The sequence below is a fragment of the Amblyomma americanum genome, chromosome 11 (genome assembly GCF_052857255.1).
Source record: "Amblyomma americanum isolate KBUSLIRL-KWMA chromosome 11, ASM5285725v1, whole genome shotgun sequence".
Classification (NCBI taxonomy): Eukaryota; Metazoa; Arthropoda; class Arachnida; order Ixodida; family Ixodidae; genus Amblyomma; species Amblyomma americanum.
Genome location: NC_135507.1, coordinates 110093583 through 110119004, shown reverse-complemented (window position 1 = coordinate 110119004; position 25422 = coordinate 110093583). Strand labels below are relative to the sequence as shown.

The 25422-nt window shown below is 45.3% G+C and overlaps 1 protein-coding gene across 3 annotated transcripts in view; it reads left to right on the top strand.

Moving 5' to 3' along the window:
- LOC144111049 (tRNA:m(4)X modification enzyme TRM13 homolog) overlaps window positions 1-25422 on the top strand; it is a 90310-nt gene that overhangs the window by 37234 nt on the left and 27654 nt on the right. For all 3 annotated transcript variants that reach the window (XM_077644156.1, XM_077644155.1, XM_077644157.1), the window contains 3 exons: window positions 5579-5664; window positions 10605-10686; window positions 18096-18170. In XM_077644156.1, coding sequence (XP_077500282.1) covers window positions 5579-5664; window positions 10605-10686; window positions 18096-18170 — 243 coding nt within the window. The remainder of the gene's footprint in view (window positions 1-5578; window positions 5665-10604; window positions 10687-18095; window positions 18171-25422) is intronic.

The window sequence follows — 25422 nt, the reverse complement described above, 5'->3', positions numbered from 1 at the left end:
GAACCAATCTGTGACATACTTGTTCCTTAAAGGGACTATGCAATAAATTAATTGGGATTACATAAAGCAGACGAGAGATAGGCATTTCATCACTCGTCACCTCAACGCAAGAATTTTTAAGCTAGCATCAATAACAACCAAGATATAGACGATTAAAAATTACGCTCCTCCTCTCCCCCCTCAACTCATACATACGGGGCACCGGACAAAAATAAAGAAAACAGCTCTGGGACTGGGCGCCGCCCATGACCACGTCATCTGCTGACGTTCCTTTTGCAACTTCCAGTTGTCACACCCAGCGCCCCAGCAGCAGTGTCAGCGGCATGATTGCGGCGCACGTCGGGTTTCTTTGCTTGTCGTCTGTTGTAGTTAGCAGTAATGGACCCGGACCTCGAAGGCACGACTGCTCGCTCTTACGGCCGCGATGGGCATCGAGCCCTATGCATTCACGCCGTACCGGCTGAACTCCTGCGACGACAGTAGCGACTTGGCGAGCCACTGCGAGTGGCTCTGGAACTCCCAACAGAAGGAGGCGGCAGAGGAAAATTGAAACCATATGCGCGAAGGCAATGCCCTGGCTCGCTTGCCTGAGAGGGTTGCGCGGCGGCACGAGCAGACGATTTTCACGGCTACCGGAAGTGTGCCCGTGACATCGTGGCTGCCGTGGCTCCAGCGAATGAGAGCGTGTGGTGGCCTGGTGACGTCATGGGTATAGTGACGTCTTTTTTCACGATTTTAGTTTCAAAATCGGTCACTACGAGCACACCAATCGGCCCGCTAGTTTTAAAAAACACGGTTTTAAAAACTCATAATAAATTGCCGGCTCAGTTCCGAAGACTCATACTTGGTGTGAATGCTTCTTAGCATCAATTCTAAGCGTTGAAAACATTTACAAGCAACTTTTTATTCATTGCATAGTCCCTTTAATGTTGCCTTAACTTTTGTTAATAATTTAGGATGTGATACCTTGTCAAAGGCTTCGGCGAAATCCATAAAAATAATGTCGGTCTGGCCACATGAATCATTTGTTTTAAAAAGGTCATGTACTAATTCGGTCAGCAGAGAAATTGTTGATAACCCTTTCCGAAAGCCGTGCTGGACACTAGATAATAAATTATATTTCTGAAGGTAAGATTGCAGGTGTTTTGATACTGTTACGTACTCAGCAGGCACTGAGCAAGTCTGGGGCGTCTATTTAAAAGGTTGAGTGACGGGGGCGGAGAGCTCAACCCGGCCAGGCCGACCAGCTTATTTTTTCTCTACGCTGCCCATTTTCTCCTCTTCATCGTCGACACGAAGCCCGTTACAATACTATGTGCTCTAGCACCTTCGAGCATGTACTTATGAGTCATATAGGACGGTAATTAGCTATGTCTACTTTATTGCCACTTTTAAAAATCGGGATAACTTTTGCTAGCTTCCACGCCGCAGGAAACGAACCATTACTGACTGAAGACTGAGAAATAAGAGAGGTATTTTGATTTCCATTCTGCGTATCGGTAAAGAAATTTATCTGGGATACATCGGGCCCTGGGCTTTTCCTTATGTTAATGTTAAGTAGGAGGTTCAGTGATTAGTACATTATTTATGGCTGGCTGATCCTTAGGAGACGTGGAATTAGGAGCGAGACCATCATCACTAGTGTAGACTGTAGAATCCTTGAAGGTATTGGTGAGCGCTACCAAAATACGGAAAGGGACGAACACACAAGACAAGCGCTTGTCTTGTGTGTTCGTCCCTTTCCGTATTTTGGTAGCGCTCACCAATACCTTCAAGGATGCATTTCCAACTAGCCCCAGTTGTAGCTCTTTAGACTGTAGAAAAATATGTGTTAAAGGCTTGAGCAGATGGTTGGCTGTTCCCTCCTGAGAATCCTCTGGATTTAGCCGACTGAGTGTGCAAGTAAACCTGCTGAATTTTTCGGGTGCCTCGGTTAGAAAATTGCATAAGGTAACATTGAAAGACTTATTTTGGGAGTCCTTCACTAGATGGCGCTTCACAGATGAGGATTCACATGGCGCTTGTGTGCTCTCCTGCTGTCCTGGTCACTTGATGCTGCACCATTATTCCCTTAAGGTTCACTAGATGTTTTAGGTGTTTACTCATACGATGTATGGTTTCTCTTAGTTGAGCGCTGGGATTAAGGGATTACGCTTTCGCTTTACCTATCGTTTCGCTTCTATTATTTCTCGCGTAATCCAGGGATTGATTTTGTTAACTCCTCTTGAATGTGCGGACATGTACCACTCAACACTTAACGTAACCAGCTCGGAGGAATACTACCAAAGTACATCAGTGCCAGAATTTGTTTCATACAATTCTTTGAATTCACTAAATGAACTTTCGAGCATGTCTAGAATACTAACATCGTCTGCTGCAGCAAAGTTTAAAATTGTTTTGCATTCGAGAGAGGTGCAAATTTTTTTGCATGTTGAAGGATGTCATTACCATTTTGTGGTCTGGCAAGCCATTGCACATCTTGCAATTGCGCAGAAATGGAGCCAAATGAGAAGAGATAGAAATGAGGTCGAGGACAGAGGAAGAGGTAATCTTTCACAACTTGCAACAAATTGAAGGCAAATGAAAGTTGTTTTGGCAGCTGACAGTTTCTGTTTCACCGGGTGAGTGCGATTCTCGATTTTCAAGCAGATCAGATGAAGACTTGAGAGCCCTATAAACGCCTCCCACATAGATAGTGCGATTGTTCAACCTGATCTTGATCTATACAGTCTCAGTGTCATTTGGAGCATCAAGAATAGTAAAGGGAATGCTATTGTAGATTAGTAGCAATACACCTCCCCCTCTAGTATTTCTGTCTTTCCTTACTATGGTATAATTAGGCGGGGTAACATCAGCGTCCAGAATATCTTTGTGTAGCCAAGTCTCGGTAATTACTATAATATCAGGTTCATGTTCAAATATTATGCAATCTATGTCTTTGGCCTTGGTTGCTATGCTTCTTGCAATGATATTTATGATTTTAAAACTTTAAGGATTACAAGGTGATGCGTTGTCGCTCTCTGAAGCATTCCTAAGCATGTAATGTTTGTTAGTGTCCTCATTCCAAGCAGACATGACCCTGCCAACTCTCAGTTTGTCAAAAATTAGACTTACTTTCGCTCCTTCCTTTCTTTCCTGCGCCGAAGAATCCCACAAGTTCTTTTGAATTGTGGCAACTCTTTTTGAGTAGTGCTCGCTAATAGAAAAATCAGTACCTTTAAGCATGTAACACTTGTTGAGTATCTTTCTTTTATCCCTGTCATCAGCAATTTTAAGAATTATAGGACGGTCTCGGCTGGACTCTTTCTTCCTAATTCATGTATTCTTTCAATAGAATTCAGTTTCTGTTTCAGTATGGTGTCGAAGATATCGTCATTCACCTTTTTCATGAACAAGTCCTCTGTTTCATCATCTTCTTTCGCACCTCTCACAATCAAGTTGTTTCTCCTAGAGCGATTTTCTAATTCATCAACCTTTTCTCACAGAGCAGAAAATTCCACCTGTTTAGCAGTAAGGACTTTTCAATCTTGGCAAGCCTGTTGTGGGCTTCATAGAGGGCCTGTAACTTGTTTTCAATAGTCGTAAGCCTATTTTGAACTTCATGGAAGCCAGCTTCAGACCCTGCTTGTTTTTCCTGAATTTCTGTAATTTTTGACAAGATTATCTTCTGCGTGTCGAGCAATTCTTTAATCGTTTCCTCCGAGAAAGGGCCAGGATTCTCGTCAACGTCGCCAGATAGCGACAACAGGCTTGCCAACAAAACATTCACAGATACAGTTCATAACGGTATGTGGACACGACAACATGACCAAACATAAGCTGTCGCTATGAAAGCCATATCCTTCGTCACCAACCTGCACGCATAAGGGGACGTGAGACGACCGGGCCGCCATGTCCACTGAAGGGCACAGAAGAGAACGTCCAATTTATATCTGCTGGTTTGGCTTGCGTGTCGCAGAAGGTCCTGTCCACAAGGCAAGCGGTTGTCAGCGTCATGAAATCACGAGCGTTGACAGGTGATGTGGGCGTGGAACCACAGCTGCAAAGGTGGCTGGTTGCAGGGCAGGAAAAGCCATTCGTCCCGTAGGCTCTGTTCTGGTGCCGCAGCAAAAAAAAGAACCCAGCGAGCACCTGCACGAAGAAGGGGACGTGAGGCGACATCATCATGGCAGGACCGCCGTGTCCACTCATGCTGCGCAGGCTGAGCAATATTCGTTTGGGCATGAGAAGGCACTCGCCTTACAGAATGATTTATCGATGATTTATAGAATGTATGTCCATCCAATGTTAGAGTTCGGCTGTGTCTTGTTCTCTGGAGCACCTGCACATAAACTTCACCCCCTTCTTCTCTTGGAGTAGGAGGCGTTGCGCCTCTGTCTGGGCCTTCCAAAATTTGTGACTAAATCTGTTTTGTACCTGGAAGCACGGATTCCATCACTGCCTTCAAGATTTCAACTCTTAACAGTCCAAACGTTTGTAAAAATATGCAATTCGTCGCTTCATGCCTCAAATTTGTTCTTCCTTCGTCAGCCTAGGACATTTTTCAACGAAAGCTGGTCTTGTCTCCATACTCCACAAATTTGTTCTGTGCAATCTCTCCGAGACCCCTTAAACGTCCGCATTTTGGACATCCTACCAGTGTGTGCTGGTTCTACATCTATTGAGATTGTCTTTAATGACATCTTTCCAAACCATGCAAAATTTATGCCTTTCCATTTGCTCAACAGTTTATTAGAAGTTTATCACGCTCTCATGTGCTCATTGCGACAGACGCCTCACGATGTGCAGAAAGGGCTGTGTTGATATTTTCTCTCTCCCCCTCGACTGGTCATTCTCACTCCGCCTTCCTGGGGCCGTATTCCGAGTTTGCGTCATAATAAAAAGCATCGTAATCTGCCGCAGCTGCCACACCTGATGGGTCGAAACGCCGGAAAGCGGATGTCGGTGACTGTGAGCGGCGGCAGGATGTCTCTGCATTCGGTTGCTGCATTCTTTCTTGTTCTAGTTATTTGTCCACTACCTTCCCTAAGTAGATGTATTCCCTTACCACTTCCTACACACCGCTGCCAGTTGCGAACTGCTGTTCCCTTGCTAGACTGTTGAGCATTACTTTCGTTTTCTGCATGTTATTTTTTAGACCCACCATTCTGCTCTGCCTGTCTAACTTATTGACCATGCTTTGCAGTTCATCTCCCGAGTGACTCAGGAAAGCAGTGTCATTAGCTACTTACGAGTAGCTTGAGGCTACTCATGTTCAAAATTCATCTGTGTCCAAAGCTTCCTAAACACGGCTCATTTAGCCCCATTCCCATTTTCATGGCCAGTCTCACTGTGGTCGATTTGTTAATTTAAATCATCGAATCTGTATTGCTCTCTCTTTTTTTTATATCTTATTTTTTCACGTTTTGAGCACCTGTCAGTCGCCGCCTGTGTCTTGGCTAATCCCCCGCAGTGGGTACGTGCCATTATCTTTTTGAGGATAACGACAATAACGCTCAGGACCTGGGCCTCGGCTGGACGCTGCCGCCGCCGCTCTGCTGGTGGGACTAATTCGTAGCCCATGTTACCGTTTCCCCAGGCCGCCTCTCCTACTGGCTTGCCAAGATCCTGCCTGGAGAAGGCTGCCGTTTTCTGCTCATTGACAAGGCAGCTTCTCGCCACAAGGTGAGTTTCCAGTGCCTGGAAGGGGGCAATGCATCCCAGTAGGCGAGCTGAAAGGAACACTAGTTGCCGCAGGTTGCACAACAGCTGCAGCTACCTGCGTCATGCTGTGAGGAAAGCAGAACATTTGCATCATGCCAGTTCTAGGCAGCAGACACTGGAAAACCACAGTATGCTTGGAATGCAGTAGGTCTAGTGTGCCAGCGAAGGTGCAGTTGCACTAGTGCACCTTTGTCGCATTTAGTTAAACTTAGCAAAAATCGTTCATAGTTTTTTTTCTTGGCTTCACTCGCAGGAAAAAGGGGGAGCCAGTGTGAGTGGTGGTGGTTTTTGGGAAAACTGAGCACAGCCTCACCATTGCCCACTCCGCCTACTCTAACACTGCCAGCAATGTCTCCCATCGAAATCACAGCGCAGGGTATTGAAAACCTTGTCGACAGAATTAAACTTTCGTCAGCCGCTGGAGTGGACGAAATGAACTCAAAAGTACTGAAAAACACAAAACACATTTCTGCCATTTATCTCTCATTACTGTTTCTGCAATCGCTGTCGACAGGAACTTTACCGGACGACTGGAAGGTGGGGAGGGTCATCCCGGCCCAGAAATCAGGTCAAAAGGATTCTCCGCTAAATTATCGTCCCATCTCCTTAACCAGCGTGCCTTGCAAAATCATGGAACATGTCATCTATTCCCATATCATAAACTTTCTAGATTCAAACAGCTTCCTTGATCCGGCTCAACACGGGTTTCGTAGGGGGCTCTCCTGCGAAACCCAACTGGCAATCTTTACTCACGACGTGCATGCTAACCTTGACCGCAACCTGCAGACCGATGCGTTATTTTTAGATTTTGCGAAGGCATTTGACAAGGTACCTCACCAGCGCCTAATACTAAAACTCGCCCTTTCAAATTTACACCCTAATATCCTGCAATGGATTAAAGAATTTCTAGCTAACCGATCTCAGTTCGTTTCTATTAACAACCACCGCTCAAGCGCTCTCCCTGTTAAATCTGGCGTCCCTCAGGGATCTGTGCTCGGCCCACTCTTGTTTCTAATATATATTAATGATCTAGCTTCACATGTGTCATGTAAAATTCGTATCTTCGCTGATGACTGCGTAATCTATTGCACTGTCACTAACATTTCTGATCAAATGGCCCTTCAAAACGACCTTAAAGCATCCATAAATGGTGTGACCTCTGGCTAATGACACTAAATGCTAACAAATGCAAACTCATTTCCTTTCATCGACAACACAACCCTCTTATTTTTTCCTATGCAGTTGCTAACTCGTTTATAAAAAGCGTCCAATCGTTTAGGTATCTTGGTGTCACCCTCTGCAGCGATCTTTCCTGGCGAACACACATTACCACAATCATATCATCTGCTAACAGATCTCTAGGATTCATGAAACGTCATCTTCGTCATGCGCCGCAACACGTGAAGCTTCTCGCTTATAAAACCCTCATCAGACCCAAACTTGAGTACGCCAGCCCCATCTGGAGCCCACGCCATGCATACCTAACAAATGCACTCGAATCAGTTCAGAACCGCGCCATTCGTTTCATTCACTCTGCATATTCATATACCACCAGCGTTTCAGCTCTGAAGAAGAATTCCGCTCTTTGAAAGCCTCGCAGACCGCCGCCGCATTGCCAGCCTCTATTTGCTCCACAAGTTTTTCCATAGTTCTCTAAATCAACCACCCTACATTACTCATCCGAACCGCATATCTCACCGCACTGCCCATCCGTTTCAGATCGCCCGCCCTGTGTCGCGTACTGCAGCTTTTTCGGGTTCATTTTTTCTCCGAACTGTTGACTGGAATGGCCTCCCCACCGATATCGCTGCCATCACACACCTGCCTGCATTTTCAGATACGCTAAGCAATTATTTCAAAGAAATGACTTGTACTTGTTGATCAACATATTAACCCACCGCTTATGTAATACCCCCTGAAGGGGGCCTTTAAGGTGAATAAAGTGAAGTGAAGTGAAGTGAAGGCGCAGTGCCACCAAGCTTGCAGACCGGTTCGGAGTGAACAGTCAAGCATCTTTCGGTGTGATGGCAGATGTGGCATTCCCTTGCAAGTGTGATTCAGGGCTAAACTATGTCCATCTCCTCCATGTTGATAATCTCACCAGTCAGTGGTGCACTTTTCAAAGCCCAGACAGAAGCTGCATACCACGCAGTGTGAACTGTGAAACCCTTAAGAAACCGAAGAGCTTTATTTCCTGTTTCAAGTTTCATGATAGTCACTGTGATCAATTTAGCCGTATTGCATTCCTTAATATCAGGAACAACCAACGGTATGCACTTTAAAGTTCCCTGCTACAAAATTTCTTAACATCTCGCGACATAAACCTTACATAACATGACATGGCGTAACATAACAACATAAGGACTAGTTTGACAATAAATTTTATGGTATATTTGGATTCAGCATGCTGAAATGCATGCTCCCTGAGGTTTTCATAATTGTTTTCATAAAAATTTTTGGTCCTAAAGGCTAAAATTGTACTTTTTCCTCAAGTGAGAAAGACGGCGTTAAGGGCATGAAAATAAGGACAGTGAACGATATATAGCGGTCATTGATTACGAGAAAGCATTTGACTCAGTGGAAACCTCAGCACTCATGCAGGCACTGCGGAATCAGGGCTTAGATGAGCCTTATGTCAAAATACTGGAAGATATATGTAGGAACTGCACAGCCACCATATTCCTCCATAAAGTCAGCATTAAAATTCCAATAAGGAAGGGCGTCAGGCAAGGAGACATGATCTTACCAGTGTTGTTCACCGCCTGTTTACAGGAGGTATTCAGAGGCCTATATTGGGAAAAGTTGGGGATAAGAGTTAATGGAGAATATCTTGGTAATCTGCGATTCACTGATGACATTGCCTTGCCGAGTCACTCAGGAGATGAGCTGAAAATCATGATCAGTGAGTTAGACAGGCAGAGCAGAGTAGTAGGTCTAAAAATTAACATGCAGAAAACCAAAGTAACGTTCAACAGTCTAGCAAGGGAATAGCAGTTCACAATTGGTAGCAAGGTGCTGGAAGTGGTAAAGGAATTTGTCTACTTAGGGCAGGTAGTGACAGCTGATTCGGATTACGAGATTTAAGTAACTGGAAGAATTAAGAATGGGGTGGAGTGCATATGGCAGTTTCTCTCAGATCATGAATGGCAGTTTAACAATAACCCTCAAGAGAAAAGTATACAACAGCTGTATCTTACCAGCAATCACCTATGGGGCAGAAATGTGGAGGATAGCAAAAAGGGTTCAGCTTAAGTTAAGGACAGAGCAGCGAGCCATGGAAAGGAAAATGATAGGTGTAGCGTTAACAGACCGGAAGCGGGAAGAGTGGGTGAGGGAACAAACACGGGTTGACATCCTGACACATCTTGACAAACACGGGTTGACACATCCTACGACCTATCACACAGCACTTATGGCTGCTCTCTGTGCATCTGAAAACGGCTTTGCGGAATCGATCCGATAGAGTCATTGCATTCTACAAGTGTTTGTTTTGGTCCCAAGGAAGGATGCAAAGAAAAAAGCCATTCGTATCACACAGCACTTATGGCTGCTCTCTGTGCATCTGAAAACGGCTTTGCGGAATCGATCCGATCGAGTCATTGCATTCTACAAGTGTTTGTTTTGGTCCCAAGGAAGGATGCAAAGAAAAAAGCCATTCGTTTCACATTTAGCAGTGCGCATTGTCAGCTTGCGGAGGATCACCGGGCTGCTGCGCCAGATGGTGCCATGGTCCCGTCAACAGCTCTCGCACCTTGCTCGCCGTGACCAATCAGCGCTTTCCTAATGGTGGGCCATGGTACGCAGTAAGCAGTAGCGGTATACGCTATGCTTGCGCAGGCCATCACTCTGTCGCAGTGGCTCATGCTCGGATCCATAAGTCAGGGAACATCACTGATCAGTGTTCCCTTCTGCACCGTCAACGTGAATCTCTGGGTCAGCTGGGCATTCATGTGGTTGTTGTAACTGTGCAAACGGCACTGCCAGCCTTGGCAAGAACGAGTTACAGAGAACAGGCAACCATAAAGTGCAAACTTCCGCCACGTGCTCAGATAGGCTGTTTTGATTGGTCTGGGAAGCTGCACGAAAATCGAGTTGGGGGCAGCATTTTGTTTGCTTGTATTTTGAGATTTCTTTATTGAACATCTCCCGTTCCTATGCATCGATTCCTGTAATTCTTTTTGACTCAGCATCTGTGTGACATAAAGAATCCATCTGAAGTGTAAGCGTCTTCCGTTCAAGCAGTGTTTCACAGCCCCCTCAAGTAGCAGCGGAGTGGATTCCAAGAGAAGGCAAGTGTAGGAGGGGATGGCAGAAAGTTAGTTGGGCAGATGAGATTAAGAAGTTTGCAGGGCTAGGGTGGGAGCAGCTGGCAAAGGACAGGGTTAATTGGAGAGACATTGGAGAGGCCTTTGCCCTGCAGTGGGTGTAGTCGGGCTGATGATGGTGAGGCATACACTGTGTAGTCAGATTGATGACCTGCAATTGTAGTCCACTTTATAAATTTTTTTCTTTCTGGAGCACCTCTGAACCTTTAAAAAGTAAATAAAATGCCCGTGGAATGCAATTGTGAACTCATAGTGAAGTGGTGGGATGCCTTTTTTTATATATATTGTGTTGTACAACTTTAGTGTGTCCTTTCTAGCCCAAGTTCTGTACACCTTCTGGTACCAGAATTTGTATTTGCATCGTTTAGAGTTTTTTTATTTGTGCTCTATTTTTAAAATCTTCTGTGCCTTCCTATTTGCGAGCCTTTCTTGCAGTTTGCAGCTGCTCTGCTTGGTGCATATATTGTATTCAAACCACTCACTTTGTACCAACAGGTCGCGCAGGTAGTTTCATACCTCCTATTATGTATCAAATTTGCATATCCTAAGAATGGCAATAAACTTGAACTCTTGCAGTTTGAGAACAAGCTCAAAAGAGAGCAGGCCGATGTCCCTGATATCCGGCGGCTCCAGGTCGACATCCAGCATCTGTGCCTAGGTAAGCAGAAGGCCTCGCCAGCATCACTAAGGACATTGTTTGCCAAAGGTCAGACTGCTGCCATTTGGGTTCAGCCCACGGATCCTCCTAGCCACCCTTCCGTCTGCTCGAGGTGCTTGCCCAGATCCATTCATTTGTTTTTGGGTCTCTCAACCCAGTGCTTCTCACTCGCTGTTCTGCCGCTTGATAATGGTGCACCCGTGGTGTGCCTCCTTTCTGCGGGCATGCTGACACAAATGCTGAGATGCTTAGTCACGTGGAAAGCGGTTTTTCACTGCAGCACACATGGTTGAGGCATTCCGTAGGCTGTGGCCGAGAGTGTTTGCTTTACCCAGGCTCGTGAAATCATCAGTGGGGAACAAGTGCAACACTAGATGCTTGGGAGGTCACTTTACTAAACAGCTGGTGGAATCTTTCAGTGGAAAGGAGGAGGCTCACAGTGTGGGCGGAAAACTAGAAGCCAGTTCGAGGAAATGCTGGCATGATACAGTTAAATCTGGGTGTAACGAAACTGAGAAGGGTCTCAAGTTCTTTGTTACATCTGTTTTTGACGTGAACACTCAAAGACTGTGCAGAACGGAAGCCAAGACGAAAAATAAATGTAGATGAAATGTCTAGCAAATGTGTTCCTTCGCTCGAGGCCATAAACATGGAGAGACATTTTGTGATCGCATTGATGACATGAGTGCTACCATCCATGGTGTGGATGTCGCTATGCGTGGGATGAGGAGAGTGGGGCAGGCAGCAGGAGTCTCTCCATGTGTTCGGCTTCCGTTGCCGGTCTGGTCGTCCGCCATAGCCCTCTTTGCCATCTGTGGCCGGCTTTTTCGGTAGCCCCCCACTCCTGCAGCGCGGCTGCTGTCAGTGCTTGAATTGTGTGAGCAACCGAGCAGCAGGGATGGGTGCGCACCATGCATTCCTGTCATTTTATGCTGCTTTTGGACACGAGCCATTGTAGTGCCCCTTGGTGCTGGGCTGCAAAAGCTAAAGCTATGGACAGTGCTGCATGGTGTGTCTGTCATTACTTCTCACGTGGTGGTTTGCATTTTATAGCCGTATTTCAGGCAATGCAGCACTAGCTAATGGAAGGCTGGTGTCAAGTTTCTTATACCTTTGTTATGTGAGAAACTTGGTAATATCGAGGTATTCGCTACATGGAGGTTGGTTACATGCAGGTTTAACTGTATAGGTTGTAAGTGGGTCCTGAGTGGACTGCCGCATCCTCTGCACCTGTGCCAGGCAAGTGTAATTATTATTCTCAACTGTATAGCACTCAGGATCTGCCCACATTGGTGCATCTTCATTTTGCATGCTTTTTTGGGCCACCTCTGGGTGGTTTCGGAGTGGTGGGTGCCATCATTTTTTCTTGATCCCCGAGCTGTGCCCACTCTGTGTGTGGTGCTCCTTGTTTTCAAGAACGAGTGCTAGGAAGGCAGAGGGATTCGGAGAAGCTCTGATGGGCTGCAGCTAATTCAGTTGTGGCTTCTTTAGCTCCAGCCAGTGAGCATGCACCTTGTCGGACAAGTTCTCAGAGCTGGGAGGCTGATGGTTCCAGCGGTTTATTACCACATTTTCATTAGCTTTCTTCATAGAAGATTTCTGTGGTGTCCTTTTTGTTTCATAACCATTCTCAAGTGTCACATTTCCTAAATGCAGAGAAAAATATTGGAAACTGTATAATCACGTTAAGGCATAGTTGTCGCACGAAATGGCTGGCTCAACTTCCACTTGGTGCCCACTTGTGCATCACAGGGAGGCTTCACTGGTGCTCCTGACACATTACGTCCACACCCTTGCGACCTCTCATTCCAGTCCATCACTTATTGTTTGTTCATCTTGTCTGCAGTTCAGCCACAGAGCTCCTCCACGTCACTGGGTAGTGATTTGGCTCCGTAGCACTATCGGCTTTGTGATGGATTGTGCGCTTTCCACGTACACTGCTTCCCAAGTGACAGTGCGTGTCAGAGCAGAGCTATGTGTGTCCTGTCTAGAACCTCGGCAGCGTGGAAACAGCAAATGTGTGGTTGCGTGTCAGAAGGACATTGTGCAGTATCCTTGACAACAAAGTGTGCAGAAAGCAACAATGAGAAAGACTAGAAACGGCACAGACAAGCGCCAACCTGCAACTGAATTTTTATTCAGAACATTGGTCCAAGTATACAGGAGCATGGCAGCAAGGGGGGAAGGAAAGGCAGTGAAGAAAGCAAGTGGCTTACAACAGCAAAGTCAAGTAGTCAGGCGGATGGGATATACCTGATCTCCGTTGGTCACATGTTTAGGGGAGACCCCCAAGGTGGAGTAGATTTGTAATAGGGGAGTAATTACTCATTGACGGAGAGTTGAGCTATTAGGTACATGCTGCTGGTAATAACAGCGCTGAGACAAGGGACAAAGATTTGTTAAAAATTTTTGACGAAAGCGGACACGGCCTAACTTTCACCTTTGAAAAACCTCACAGGAATGAGCTACAATTTGTAGATATAAGATTGGTAACGAAGCCAGATCATATGTGCTGGTCCTTCCTACAGAGATCAGAAAAGCCTTTGCTCAGTTTTCTTTCAGCGCATTCGAAGGTTTTTTTAAATGTGGCATAGCAGTTTCTTGCCTAGGTGCTGCCATTGCCAAGTCATGCGTGCGTGCTATCAGTACTAGTTTTAATCAGCAGGTTCAGAGGCTAAGAATTGCCGGCTTTCCAGATGATGTCTTAGTACTTGCTTGCAGTAAGATACTTAAAAAGGTCAAACAGCAAGAATCACTGGAACAAGATAAGAATTAGTGCTGTTCTACCGTGCATTCACCAAACGTCACACCGTTTGAAGCAAGTAGGCAGCAGATGTCGCACTGATGCTCTCTTTTCTGCACCAAACATTATAGATAGAGGGGCCAGGGAAAACAAAAGAAACGAAGAAAAACAAAAAGAGGGTGCCAGATAAAGCATGGCCTGTGGTTTGTCCCTTGTGATGAAGGGGTTGTGTATGATGTGTGCCGTTCACGTGCGGGAAGACCTACATAGGTCAAACAGGAAGGTGCTTAAATACCCGCCTACGAGACCACAACACTTCTTTGAAAGGAGCTCCGTCCTCAAATCTAGCTTTGCATTACAGGAACTGACCCCGGAATAACCAACCTGATTCTTCTGAAAAATCATGTACCCCCCTTTTTAATGAAACTAGGATCCTGTACAAACACAAAGATAAACTAACAAGAGAAATCAGTGAGGCATTTCATATTCATAAAAACATTGACTCGTGCGTGAGCACCCCCTCTGTAACAGTTCATGACTGTGAACTAATGTACCTTGATTCAAGTGATTGATGTATCACTATGGCTTTTGGTGCTGCCCACGCACTCCTGGTTGTCAAAGGAGTATATTTTGCGTGTTTTTTCTAATAAACTTTCAGTTGATAGTCAGCGCCGGTCCTGTTATCTTCTTTCTTCGTCCCTCGTCTCAGCGCTGTTATTCCCAGCCTTATTACATACCTAATCTCCTTTTGCGACAGAGCGACTGAAGGTGCGCTTTACACACTCACTACCCATGCTATCTTCAGCACCTCAAGTATCTCTCTTGTGATCTGAGTATGCTATGGTTGTAAATAATAATACATCTCTCAAATTCAGGAGCACAGTGGCCGCCACCCTCGAAATCACTGTGAATCGCAAGAGTTTCATGCATCCTTCCTACATTATTGACATGCCCACGCAGTCGATCATTTACACGTCGTTCCCTCTGGCCAACTTAGGAGTGGCCATATGGCAATGGTGTTGTGTAGATGATATTCTCTATGTAATCAACAAACCTGTTAGCATGCCGTGTGTGGCAGTGTACATTCTGATTTCCCGACGAGTTCGTCAGCCTACAAAGCCTGCCCAGTGTATGGGGTGCTGAAAGAATGGCCTTTACATTGACCCTTCAAGCAATCTTGTACTCAGATCACAAGAGAGATACTTGAAGTGCTGGAGATAGGTAGGATGGGTGGTGACTGTGTAAGCATGCCTTCAGTTGCTCTGTTGCAAAAGGAAACTAGGTATCTGTGTCCCAACCGCCTGACTACTTGAATTTGGTGTTGTAAGCTATTTGCTTTCTTCCTCGTTTTTTTATTGCCTTTTCTTCCCCCCTTCCTGTCATGTTCCTATATATTTTGACCAATGTTCCGAATAAAATTCATTTAGAAGTTAGCGCTTGTCTGTGCCTTTTGTCATCTTCGTCTTCGTCGTTTTCTGCATGCTTTGTTATAAAGAATGGATTACCAACTAGTCCAAAACTTATTAACCCTGTTCCACACTCTTTTAGTGCAATTACAGTAAAAGCTTGTTAATTCAAACTCGGTTAATTCGAACTTTAGGTTAATTCAAACTTACGCCCGGGTCCCGGCCCAGCCCTGTGTATTTCAGTGGGAGAAAACTCCCGATAATTCGAACAACTCGGCATCCGCTACGGTTGATTCGAACTAGGAGCCACTGGCTCACACTGCTCCTCGTAGATAGAAGTTGACCCATAGCGAGTAAAGCACGCTCGAAATTTACCAGAGGTGTAAAACAATGAAAAAGAAAAAAAGCCGAGTACATGAGGCTCACGCAGCCCGCGTTCCGGTGCATGCCGTAGCAGGTTTTCGCTGCCGGAGCACTCGCCCGCGCCGCTGATGCTTCAGCGCAAGCCGTTCCAGCTTTTCGTTATCTTCCGGTCGCTGGGTCACGATCACTTGGTGTACACAACGCAGTTCAGCCATCAAGCCATGGAGGAAGAAAAATTTTCCTTCCTGCATGCATCAAGCAGAGCGGCGATATCTGCATAAGCAAGCTATCTGTGTCGCTGTCAGAAGAAGAGATTAGTTTTCTTAGTGGGTCATTGTCAACGTTGTAATCATTGCTTTGGTCCTTTTTGGCACGTGTGCCTTTTTTTAAGTCACCCTTTGTATCGTTTTTGCTTTTATCTTTTTGCCTGCTCGTGTGGTTATTAAGTGGCTTTTCCATGAATAAACTTAGTTGGAAGTTGGCGCCAGTCCTTTCTTGTGTGTGTTGTCTCTGTCTTTTCGTGCCAGTATACATTTAGGTAAACCACGTCAAGCTACAATCAACTAGCTCAAATGCAAGTCTTACAGTTCAACCAGTTTTGCCGCCGCAGTCATGCGCTTTTTTTTGTTGGAGCTACATGGACAGTAGCATGGAGGCCCTTGAGTGACGCCGATATAATTGGGGCTCCATGCTCCCAGCAGACGTCGCAGGGCTCACGTGTGGTGAGAACAGTTGACAGTGATGGGTCCGACGGCAGCAATGAGACTATGGCACCGCCAAGTGCACGTGAAATAGTGTCGGGACTCGATGTTGCAACACGCCACTTAGAACTCTGGCATTGCACAGAAGCTTTGGGCAAGCTGGAGATGATGCTGTTGGAGTCTCAGCAGAAGAAACGCAAGCAAATGCACTTTGCCGATTATTTTGAATTTTGACAACCCTTCCCTGTATATAAACATGTTTTGGGGCATAAATAGTGTCACTAAAGCTTGCTGTTCAAGCGAATGCAGTCCAGTACTTGTTTCTGGCGCATAACTGGCCGATCAATTTATTTCATTTGCCATTAGGACCGGTTGAATTTAATTCTCAGAATCGCCTGCCACAAATGTGTAGTAGCGCCTAGCTCGCGGTAACAAGTCTAGATGTGACTGCTTCAGGTTCTGCCAGTTCTGCGCTCGCAGTGGGGCACTGACCGCTCATTCTAGCGCCCATTCGGGAATTCGAACTTTGCTTTATTTGAACAATTTTCCGGTCCCCTTCGAGTTCAAATTAACGAGCTTTTACTGCGATGCGAGGCTGCGTCAGTGATTGACAAAAAAAAAGATTTCCTTAAGCCAAAGTGAATAAAAGCTTCCATGTGTGGCTTCCTTTGTGGAATACGCTAGGTATAACCCTTTATCAGGTAAGTGCAAATATTGAAGCTGTTTTTGCTTAGGGCGCACTGCTGTTTAATTTGTGTGTAGTCTTTTGACACTGCCATTGGGTACGTTTTAAATGGTTTTACTGTATTGCTGAACTGTTAAAGTCACCCTGCAAGGCCAGGTATCTGCCGTTTGTTAGAGTGCACAACTTGAAACCACACTCGGGAAGCGGCAAAAAGAGCTACAAGAGAGCACCACAGTACATATGACTTACAGTATTTACAGTATTGTAAGTCGACCTATCTTTTTTTTAATTTGAAAATCTGAGGTGGGCGGTCGACTTACAATCGAAACCAATGCATGGCACCATAAATACAGGTGAGACAAATGAGATATCAGGGATGCTACAACGTGATTGCATTTTTGTTTTGGGGCTCCGTCGCACGCTCTTGGTGCTGGTCTTGAGCAGCTGCTATGTCAACGCACAGAACCGGCACCTTTTCCCCGTGCACAGCGGCAGAAAACCGTCAGCCCCATCCTCCCCACATGTGGCTGCAGATTGCGGCTGCTGATAATGCTATCCTGTTCTACTCCTAAAGGGGAAGCTTAAGCGTCCTCCAAGTTTTTTTAGTTTTGTTTACTTTCAACTGCGCACTCAGCACTCAAGGGAGCGTCAATAGTAGATGGAAGGGCCGCTGTTCAAACCGCGGCGGCACCGCCACTCGGGACGACAGCAGTGCTAGGAAGTGTCAGTAGCTGATGGAAGAGCCAACGCCGCTTAAGCGTAGTTTCTCTGGCTCTGACGCATTTGACTACTGCCGGCCGCGTTTTACAAGTTTTTAATGTAGTGTTTCGTCAATTGTCATTTGTGCTCCGGGTACAGGAGGGTCCTGCGCTTGTTCATGGCTACATTCGAGATGTCTGTCATTCTTTACGCTGAAGAAATGAACTGCGCGTCGGCCCGTAAGTTCGACATTTGCAATGGGTGATTCAGGTGTGGCAGCTGCAGTGAGGAAAAATTTTCAGCTGTTCCACGTGATTTCGTGGTGCGGCTGTTTGGGAAGTGCAGGATTTCACTCCACGACGACGCTAGAATGATGTGCTGTGGGACCGCAGCAGCGATCACGTTGGCAGCGCTAGTGAGGATGATGGTGCAAGTGTGGGCGTGTAGTCCAGTGACTTCATACATTTTCGCTTTGAAATGTGCTCACGGGCACGCCCGCGTGCAGCAGCCGATAGAGGCTGATAAGTGGATGAGGTTGGATAATGCTATCGCGTTCTACTATTAAAGCCAAGCTTAAGCGACATCCTGTTTTTTTTTTTTTTTTTCTGGCATGCGATATGGGCTTAAATTTGAGCCAACTTACAATCGCTTAAATAAGGTATGTGTTGAATTTGCACATTTACATTCATTCTAATGTACTGACATGGGCTCATGCTTATATACCCACCAATTAATGGTGCTCCACAATTGTTGGTAATGAATGAGCACAGTTTTCACATTCTCGTGTGCTGCCTCTTCTCTATTCACAACAGGAAAGGTTGACCTGGTCAGGGCACACCAAGGGAAGCTAGTCGGCCTCTGCAAACACCTCTGTGGGGAGGCTACAGGTGGGTTGGTGATCCCTTCGTCACGTCACTGAACCAGCGTGCTTGATTGAGTGGACCACAGGTACAGTCCGCGCCACCCTGGTGTAGTAGAGTTCTCGAGCAGTGCATACCCAGTAATGAAAACTCAAATTGGAGAGCAGCCCCTGATTTCTGGGCAGGTCTATCTGGCCTTTGGAACCTAGCAGCTGCGACGAGATCTGGATTTGTTTGCAGGGAAGTGCACCGCCTGAGCACTGCACACAGGGGTCACCCAGCCCGTACATGCATTCAGCCAGTCCCAGTCTGCTGCCTGTCCTCGGCTCTCTTCAGCTCTTATTCACAAAGTGGTAAAATCAGTTGCTGGGCGAGCTGGTATTTTATGCTTTCATTCACACAGTGCAAAGACAAACACGGACAAGAGGGGAGACACCACAAAGCACCGAACTTCAACAACGTTTATTGCTTCACTGTGTTCTAGAGCAATGTTTGCGCACACGACAGAGACGGAAGCGCCCATGGCTGTACCAAACAGTTGTTTTAGTGCTGCTTCCTGAAGATAAAATACGTGTTGCGCAAGCACAATTCGAGCAGACAACAAACATCAGCAACCTCAAAAGGCGTACGTGAAGGGAGCAAGGCATCGTTCTCTAAAAGGCGTTTGCAGGATGAAACTGCGAGGCCTACCGGGACTGACGTAAGCATTGACTCCACGTCGAAAGAGACTAGGACATCCTCGTCGTCTATAGTGACGTCCCTAAGCTTCTTGACGAAGTGGGAGGAGTCCTTTACATACGTCGTTGGTCTTCCACCCAGAGGGTGAAGCACTTGATGCAAGTATTCGGAGAGCACGTAAAGTCTACGATAGGGCGTAGTGGTACGTCCGGTTTGTGCACCTTGGGAAGGCCATAGATAGCATGTGCCGAACCGCTGTGGCATAGCGAACTCAAATTTGGATGAACCTGTCGGTGTGTTCGACAAAAAGACCATGGAAGCAGTAAGAAATAACTTCAAACCAGCAAAATTCATTCCAAAGAGGCAAAAAAGGTTTGCACTCAAGCTGCAGCAGAACATGAACCTTGAAAATATAGCCAAGAAAGTTAAGAAGAAAGAAACTGGTGGTCTGCATGTATTGTTCAGTGGGAAAATCCATAACCCGGAGTGTCCTTTACGAGCCATCATTTTTGAAAAAGAAACTTGGCAAAGGACGATTCGGCACTATCTACAGAGTAATCTGGAAATGATAGTTGGGAAAGACCCATTTCTCGTTCGGAGCTCAAGTGAAGTAGTGGCGTACTTGGATCTAAGCCTGCTGAAAGCCACTACTGGTTTCTCAATTGACATTCAAGACTTTTTTTATTCTGTGCCACATGATGGCCTGTTTTATGCAATCCGCCAAAAAATGCAAGAAAGTGGGGAAATAGGTTTTCAGAATAAGGCAGGGGTCAGCACGGAGTATTTTCTTGAGTTAAAATTTTACCTTAGCTCCACTGTCATTGAATTTAAAGGCAAACATTTTCTGCAGAAAGCTGGAATTTGCATAGGGTCATCTGTAGCCCCTGTCCTCTGTGATATTTACCTGTCAGCGGTTGATCAGCGCATTCAAGAAAGATTGTCCAGTGAAAAGGTTTTGCGTGTTTTCCGGTACATTGATGATTACCTCGTTATACTTAACTTTTCCCCAGAAAATAACGTTAATGAGGTGGTGACTGAGATTCTAGGGATATTTGACACCTCCTCCCAGGGCTTAATCTTCACCCACAAGTTAGCTAACAACAGCAGACTGCAGCACCTTGATCTTACACTCGAATTTGCCTCTCAACACATTTGCTGGTCATACAGTCCGAGAACCAAAAAGAACCCACTGTCGTTTGGAAGCGCACATTCTAAGCTCGTAAAATGCGCCAACATAATCTTAGCCTGCCAGTCTGCCCTAGAAAAATCATGCAACCACAAAATAGAAGTAATCTTTAGCCAATAAGTTCAACGTTTCCGCGCAGCTGGTTATCCGCCCCACCTCATCACTGCACCGTGTGAAAGCCTATTGCAGAAGCTTAAAGGCCGTAAAAAGAAAAATGAAAATGACAAGTAAAAGCCACTGCAGGTGATGCCTTACATACACCGGGTATCCCACAACATCAAAAAAGTGGCGAACCGATATGGTGTCGGAATGGTATTTTCAGCACCGATCAAGCTGAGCAGCGTCTGCCCTTTGCTGTCAACAGAGAAGAGAAACAGGCCGCGATGTATACCAATCACGAAAAGAAGTTCACAAAGTGCGATTCGGGCCTTGTCTACAAAATTTCCCTCACATGTGGTAGAGTTTACATGGGCAGACTGGTAGGTGTTTCAATGAACAGGCACACGAACATAACGTGGCAGTGAAGAACAATATGGGAGGTCATCTGGCACATCATTGTAAGAACTGTAAAGGGAAGGTCAAGGGCAAGAAAAAAGTACCTTGCAACCCAGTTTTGCGCAACACTACCTTTTTGTTTAAATCAAGAGATAAGATGGAAAGGGAGGTCGTCGCAGCCTATTGCATCGTAAAAAATGGTGAAAAATGTGTCAGTTTATTTCGCTTTCACTGAGTAAAATCTCGTTTTTAGGAGGCCACCTATAATTGTATCACTGCTGTCCTAACTTTGTTCTTAAAATGTACCTTAAGGCCGGAAATGTAGTTTTATATGGCTTTATGTTCACCTTTACACTTGTTCTTTGTTGGCTTCCATGTCATGCTTGTTTTTCCATACCTCAATCCACTATTTTACCTGGTTCTAACTTTCACCTTTACACGTGTTCTTTGTTGTTTCCATGCTCTCATGCCGGTTTTTCCATATGTCACTCCATGATTTTATCGCGTTTGCATACCTTTCACTCTTGTTGTCTGTTGGGTCACCTGCGTTGTCAGTTCGTGCATTTTTCACCCTCTTTACTCAAGTTGATTGCTATGTTCCTTATTTGTTTTTAATCGTTTTCTTGGCATGGAGTGTCTGGGGACATGCTGACTTAGTGCTCTGTGGTTTATCGGCCCTTGTGTAACGTTAAAATGTTAATCAATGCGGTCTAGATTTTGACCAGGTCTTGTGTGAATGACAGTGATGGTTATGCGCCTAGGTTCATCTCTTATATAGCGTTTGCTTTTCGGTCTGGAATAAACAGTTGGACGTCTGCGCCTGTTCCTCGTTCTCCCGTCGTGTCTCATTCGATGGAGTGCACATTGCAACCGCACAAAACGACGAGGGATGAAGAGAATAAAGCCCAGGACAAAACGCGGATCTTCTCTTTGTCCCTCGTCGTTTTGCATGGTTGCAATGTGCCCTCCATTAACAACCACTAACTAGCCCGCCTTTGCCTGTTACATGTGTCTCATTCGCGCAGTGCTAACCTTTTTTCTGCAACAAAACAACTAGCCTGCAATGACGCTCTACTTCGGCACTGTTAAGATCTTTTATGAAAGTTTGGGCATCGGGTAAAATATCTGAAGCATGGAAGAAACCCATTTTTGTTCCATTTTTAAAAACAGGAAGATCACCTAGCTCTCTTAGTACTCCTATTAGTCATTCAAGACAATGGAGTTCCTCAGGGAAGTATTTTAAGCACAGCCTTGCTTATTCTAAAGGTGAACTCCCAAGGTCCATTATGTGTCCATTATGTGTTATTAATAGTCCCAAGGTCCATTATGTGTTCAGTCTATGTAGACGATTTTCAGATAATCTGCACGTCCTCAAATATACCAACATGTGAAAGACAAGTACACTTAACAGTAAATAAACTGGCAACATGGGCGGATAGAAATGGTTTCCACAGAAGACAGTGGCCATCTTTTTCTCACTCAAACAAGGCTTATAGACAGACCCCACACTAGACCTGAATGAAACCTAATTACCAATAAAAAATGAACAGAAATTTTTTGGCATAACTTTTTTGACAAAAAAAACTCGCTTTCCTGGTTCACATAAACGTGTTAGAAAAGAAAGCTTCGCAATGACTGAACATACTCAAAGTCCTTTTAGGCAAACATTGTGTTAGGGTATGCCTTTTGCAAATTTATCGCTCTGTAGTATGTTCCTGTTTAGGCTATGGTTGTATAGTGCATGGTTCAGGAAGGCCATCATACTTGAAACAATTGAACCCAGTACACAAATTAGATTTCAAGTGGTGCATACAGAACATCAACCATAAACAGTCTGTGTGTAGAAACTAATGAACCACCACTTGCAGCCAGAAGAACAATGCTAACATGCTCCTACGTTCTAAATAATACGTTCATTGCCGAAGCATATCTGTTATCTAATGGTTACGAAGTGCCCGTGTCGAGCAGTGTTTACCAACAAGCCCCAAACAAACGGGCCACTTCTCCTGCACTTTGAAGAGAACCAGATGTAATGGACACATTGCCTAATATTGCCAGCAAATCTGATCCACTCCCGCCTAGTCTGCTCTCTGTATAAGACTTCACATTAACGTCATTTCAGAAAAAACAAACGCCACATGAACATATATTACAAGATTTTTTAGCACTGAAGGAGTATTTTATGCATGCGGTTCAAAATCAGCCCACCACCTTGGAAGTGCAGTGCTAATACAGAACAAAAATGGGAGAAGACAGTAAGGCTGCTGCCATTTTCACAGCCGAGTGTTATGCAGTCTCTGTGGCTGTAGAAAATATAATGAAGGACAACATTGTGAACAGCATAATCTACACCAATTCTTTAAGCACTGCACTCCACCCTGGAAATGCAGTTATGCCAATAATCGGCGGTATCATACACAACATAACAAGAGCCACAACAAAGGGACAAAACAAAATTTTGCTGGGTTCCGAGCCGCTTCGGAATCGGTGAGAATGAGGACGCAGATGCATTTGCTGCACAAGCCCGGCACAAAGAAACCAAGAGTGTAAGCATCCCGTACAGAGATGGAGTGAAGTTGTTACAATGTAAGCTGAAAGATAAATGGAATATTGCAGTAAATAATAAAATGCACCTAGTAAAAGCCCTTCATAGGAGAGTGGAAGTCACGCTCACACTGGTGTCATTTTATCTCGCCTCCGTATTAAACACACAATCTTTGCACAAAGTTTTATTCTAGCAAAACTAGAAATACCTACATGCGAGCTATGCAGAGAAGAGATCACCCACATTTAGTTCCCGAGCTTTGTTATCTTTACTGGAAGCTAGAATCCTCGCCCCTGAAAAATATGCCTCACAGGAGCGTGACGGGCAGGACCTAATATGCTTGAGTATGTTTGGCCCTTCTTTATTTTGCTCTAGATTTCTCTCATGTTCCCTAATGCGGTCATTGACGCAGCGCCCGGTTTGCCCTACGTATGAGTGACCGCATGAGAGGGGAATTTCATACACCACCCCTACGGCGCACCTCAAAAACGGTCGCGCATGCATCCTTTTTCCTCTTCACGTACTCTTTCGATACGCGGGCACAGGTTTCCGAGCTTTTGGGGGGCTGAAAACACGAGCGGCACCCCATGCCTGCTTGCGACCTTCTTTAAATTGTGGGCCATCTTATGTACATAGGGCACCACTACCGGTCTCATTGCCTCTTCTCTTGAGGGACCTTCCCCAGCTCTAACCGCCACAATCTTCATTTTTTGCAGTAGGCTTTTGGCGACTGCCATCACAACCAAATCAGGGAATCCGGCTGAAGACAGCCTGGCCACTTGGTTCTGAAAGCTAACCTGCATTCTGTGAGGACACGATTTCCTGAGGGCGGATTTAAGGCAAAGTGAAGTAATTCCTCTTTTTATCAACTTCGAATGGGTAAAGTCATACGGCAGGAGCCCTTTTCTTGCACGAGGAGCATATCCCCAACAAAGCTGATCCTCACAAAACCGAATATTTATATCTAGAAACTGCAGGCAGTTACCCTCAGGCACTTCACAAGTGAATTGCAAGCCATTTCCATGTTGTCGAAATAAGGTTAAAATATCATGCACACTCTCTTCGAAGTTCAATCTTCCGTCCTTAGTAAAAAATATAAAAAAAATTGTGCACGACTCTGAACACTTTAAAAACATACCTAGACGATAAAACCTGATGTAAAACTTGACCCATTTCTGAAAGAAAAATATTACACAATACCGGTGCCACACAGGATCCTATACATATGCCGGCTTTCTGCAGAAAACACTGCTGGTCAAATGTTATGTAAGTCGATTGCAAGTAAAACTCTAAAAGGGTTAAAAAATTGTCAATAGAAACTCCCACAGTATTCTGAAAGGAAATGGGGTCGTTTTTTCTATACACTCTCGGAGTGCAGCAAATAGGGCCTTGTGAGGAACAGAGTAAAATAAATCCACCACATCCACAGAAAAGGCGCGCCCCACATCACATTGCGATTTCAGGAAGTCACAAACTTCGTCAGAATTCTTTGTAAGAAATGGGTCGCCTATTTCAAGTTTACTTAAATGCTTCAACAAGAACTGGCTTAGCTCCTTCTGCCGCGACCATTTTTCTGTGACTATTGTTCGAAAAGGCATACCTTGCTTATGGGTTATTACTGAAAAGAAAGCCTTCAAAGCATTATTCTTACATTTTGTTATCTGTTTGCCAAGACGGTCCAAACCGAACTGCTCACATAGTGCAACAGCTCTGTTCTTAACTCTAGTTGCTTTTACTTTAACAGACACAAAATTCTTTTCTAGTGCCTGTGTGGCTTATTCCGAGAAACTATCTGCAGATAACACAACAAAACCGCCCTCCTTATTGGCTTGTAAGAGTTTAAGGTTGTTACTTCTGAAGTATGTCACAATGTCTCCGGTTGAGACAATGTCTCTTTTGTCATCGAAAGGAGCCATCAGCTTCCTTGGGCAAACTCTGGCCGGTCTAGGAGATTCTCTACCCGCTAAGGAACGCTGATCATTGTCCGTGATCTCCTCGTATCCTCCCGTGACATGTGCCTGTTTCCACAAAATAAACTCCTTCTCCCGTTCTATCCTTTTCTCCTGTTCTTCTGCCTCGCGAGCTCTTTTCTCTTCTCACTCTTCAGCCTCACGAGCTCTTCTCTCTGCCTCCCGAGCTCTTTTCGCCTCACACTCTTCTGCTTTGCGAGCATCTGCGCGTGCTTGTGCCCTTTCCTCTCTCTGCCTTTTTGCCTCTTCTTTCTCTTTGTCACAGAGACACATCGCCTCTTCCTTGCTTATCCCTAGCTTGAGCGCCAGTTCTAACGTTTTTGCCAAGTCCATACTTTCTGCCGTCGAGAGATCGGACCGAAAGAATGGACCAGGTGACAGGTGTGCCCACACAAACGCACATTT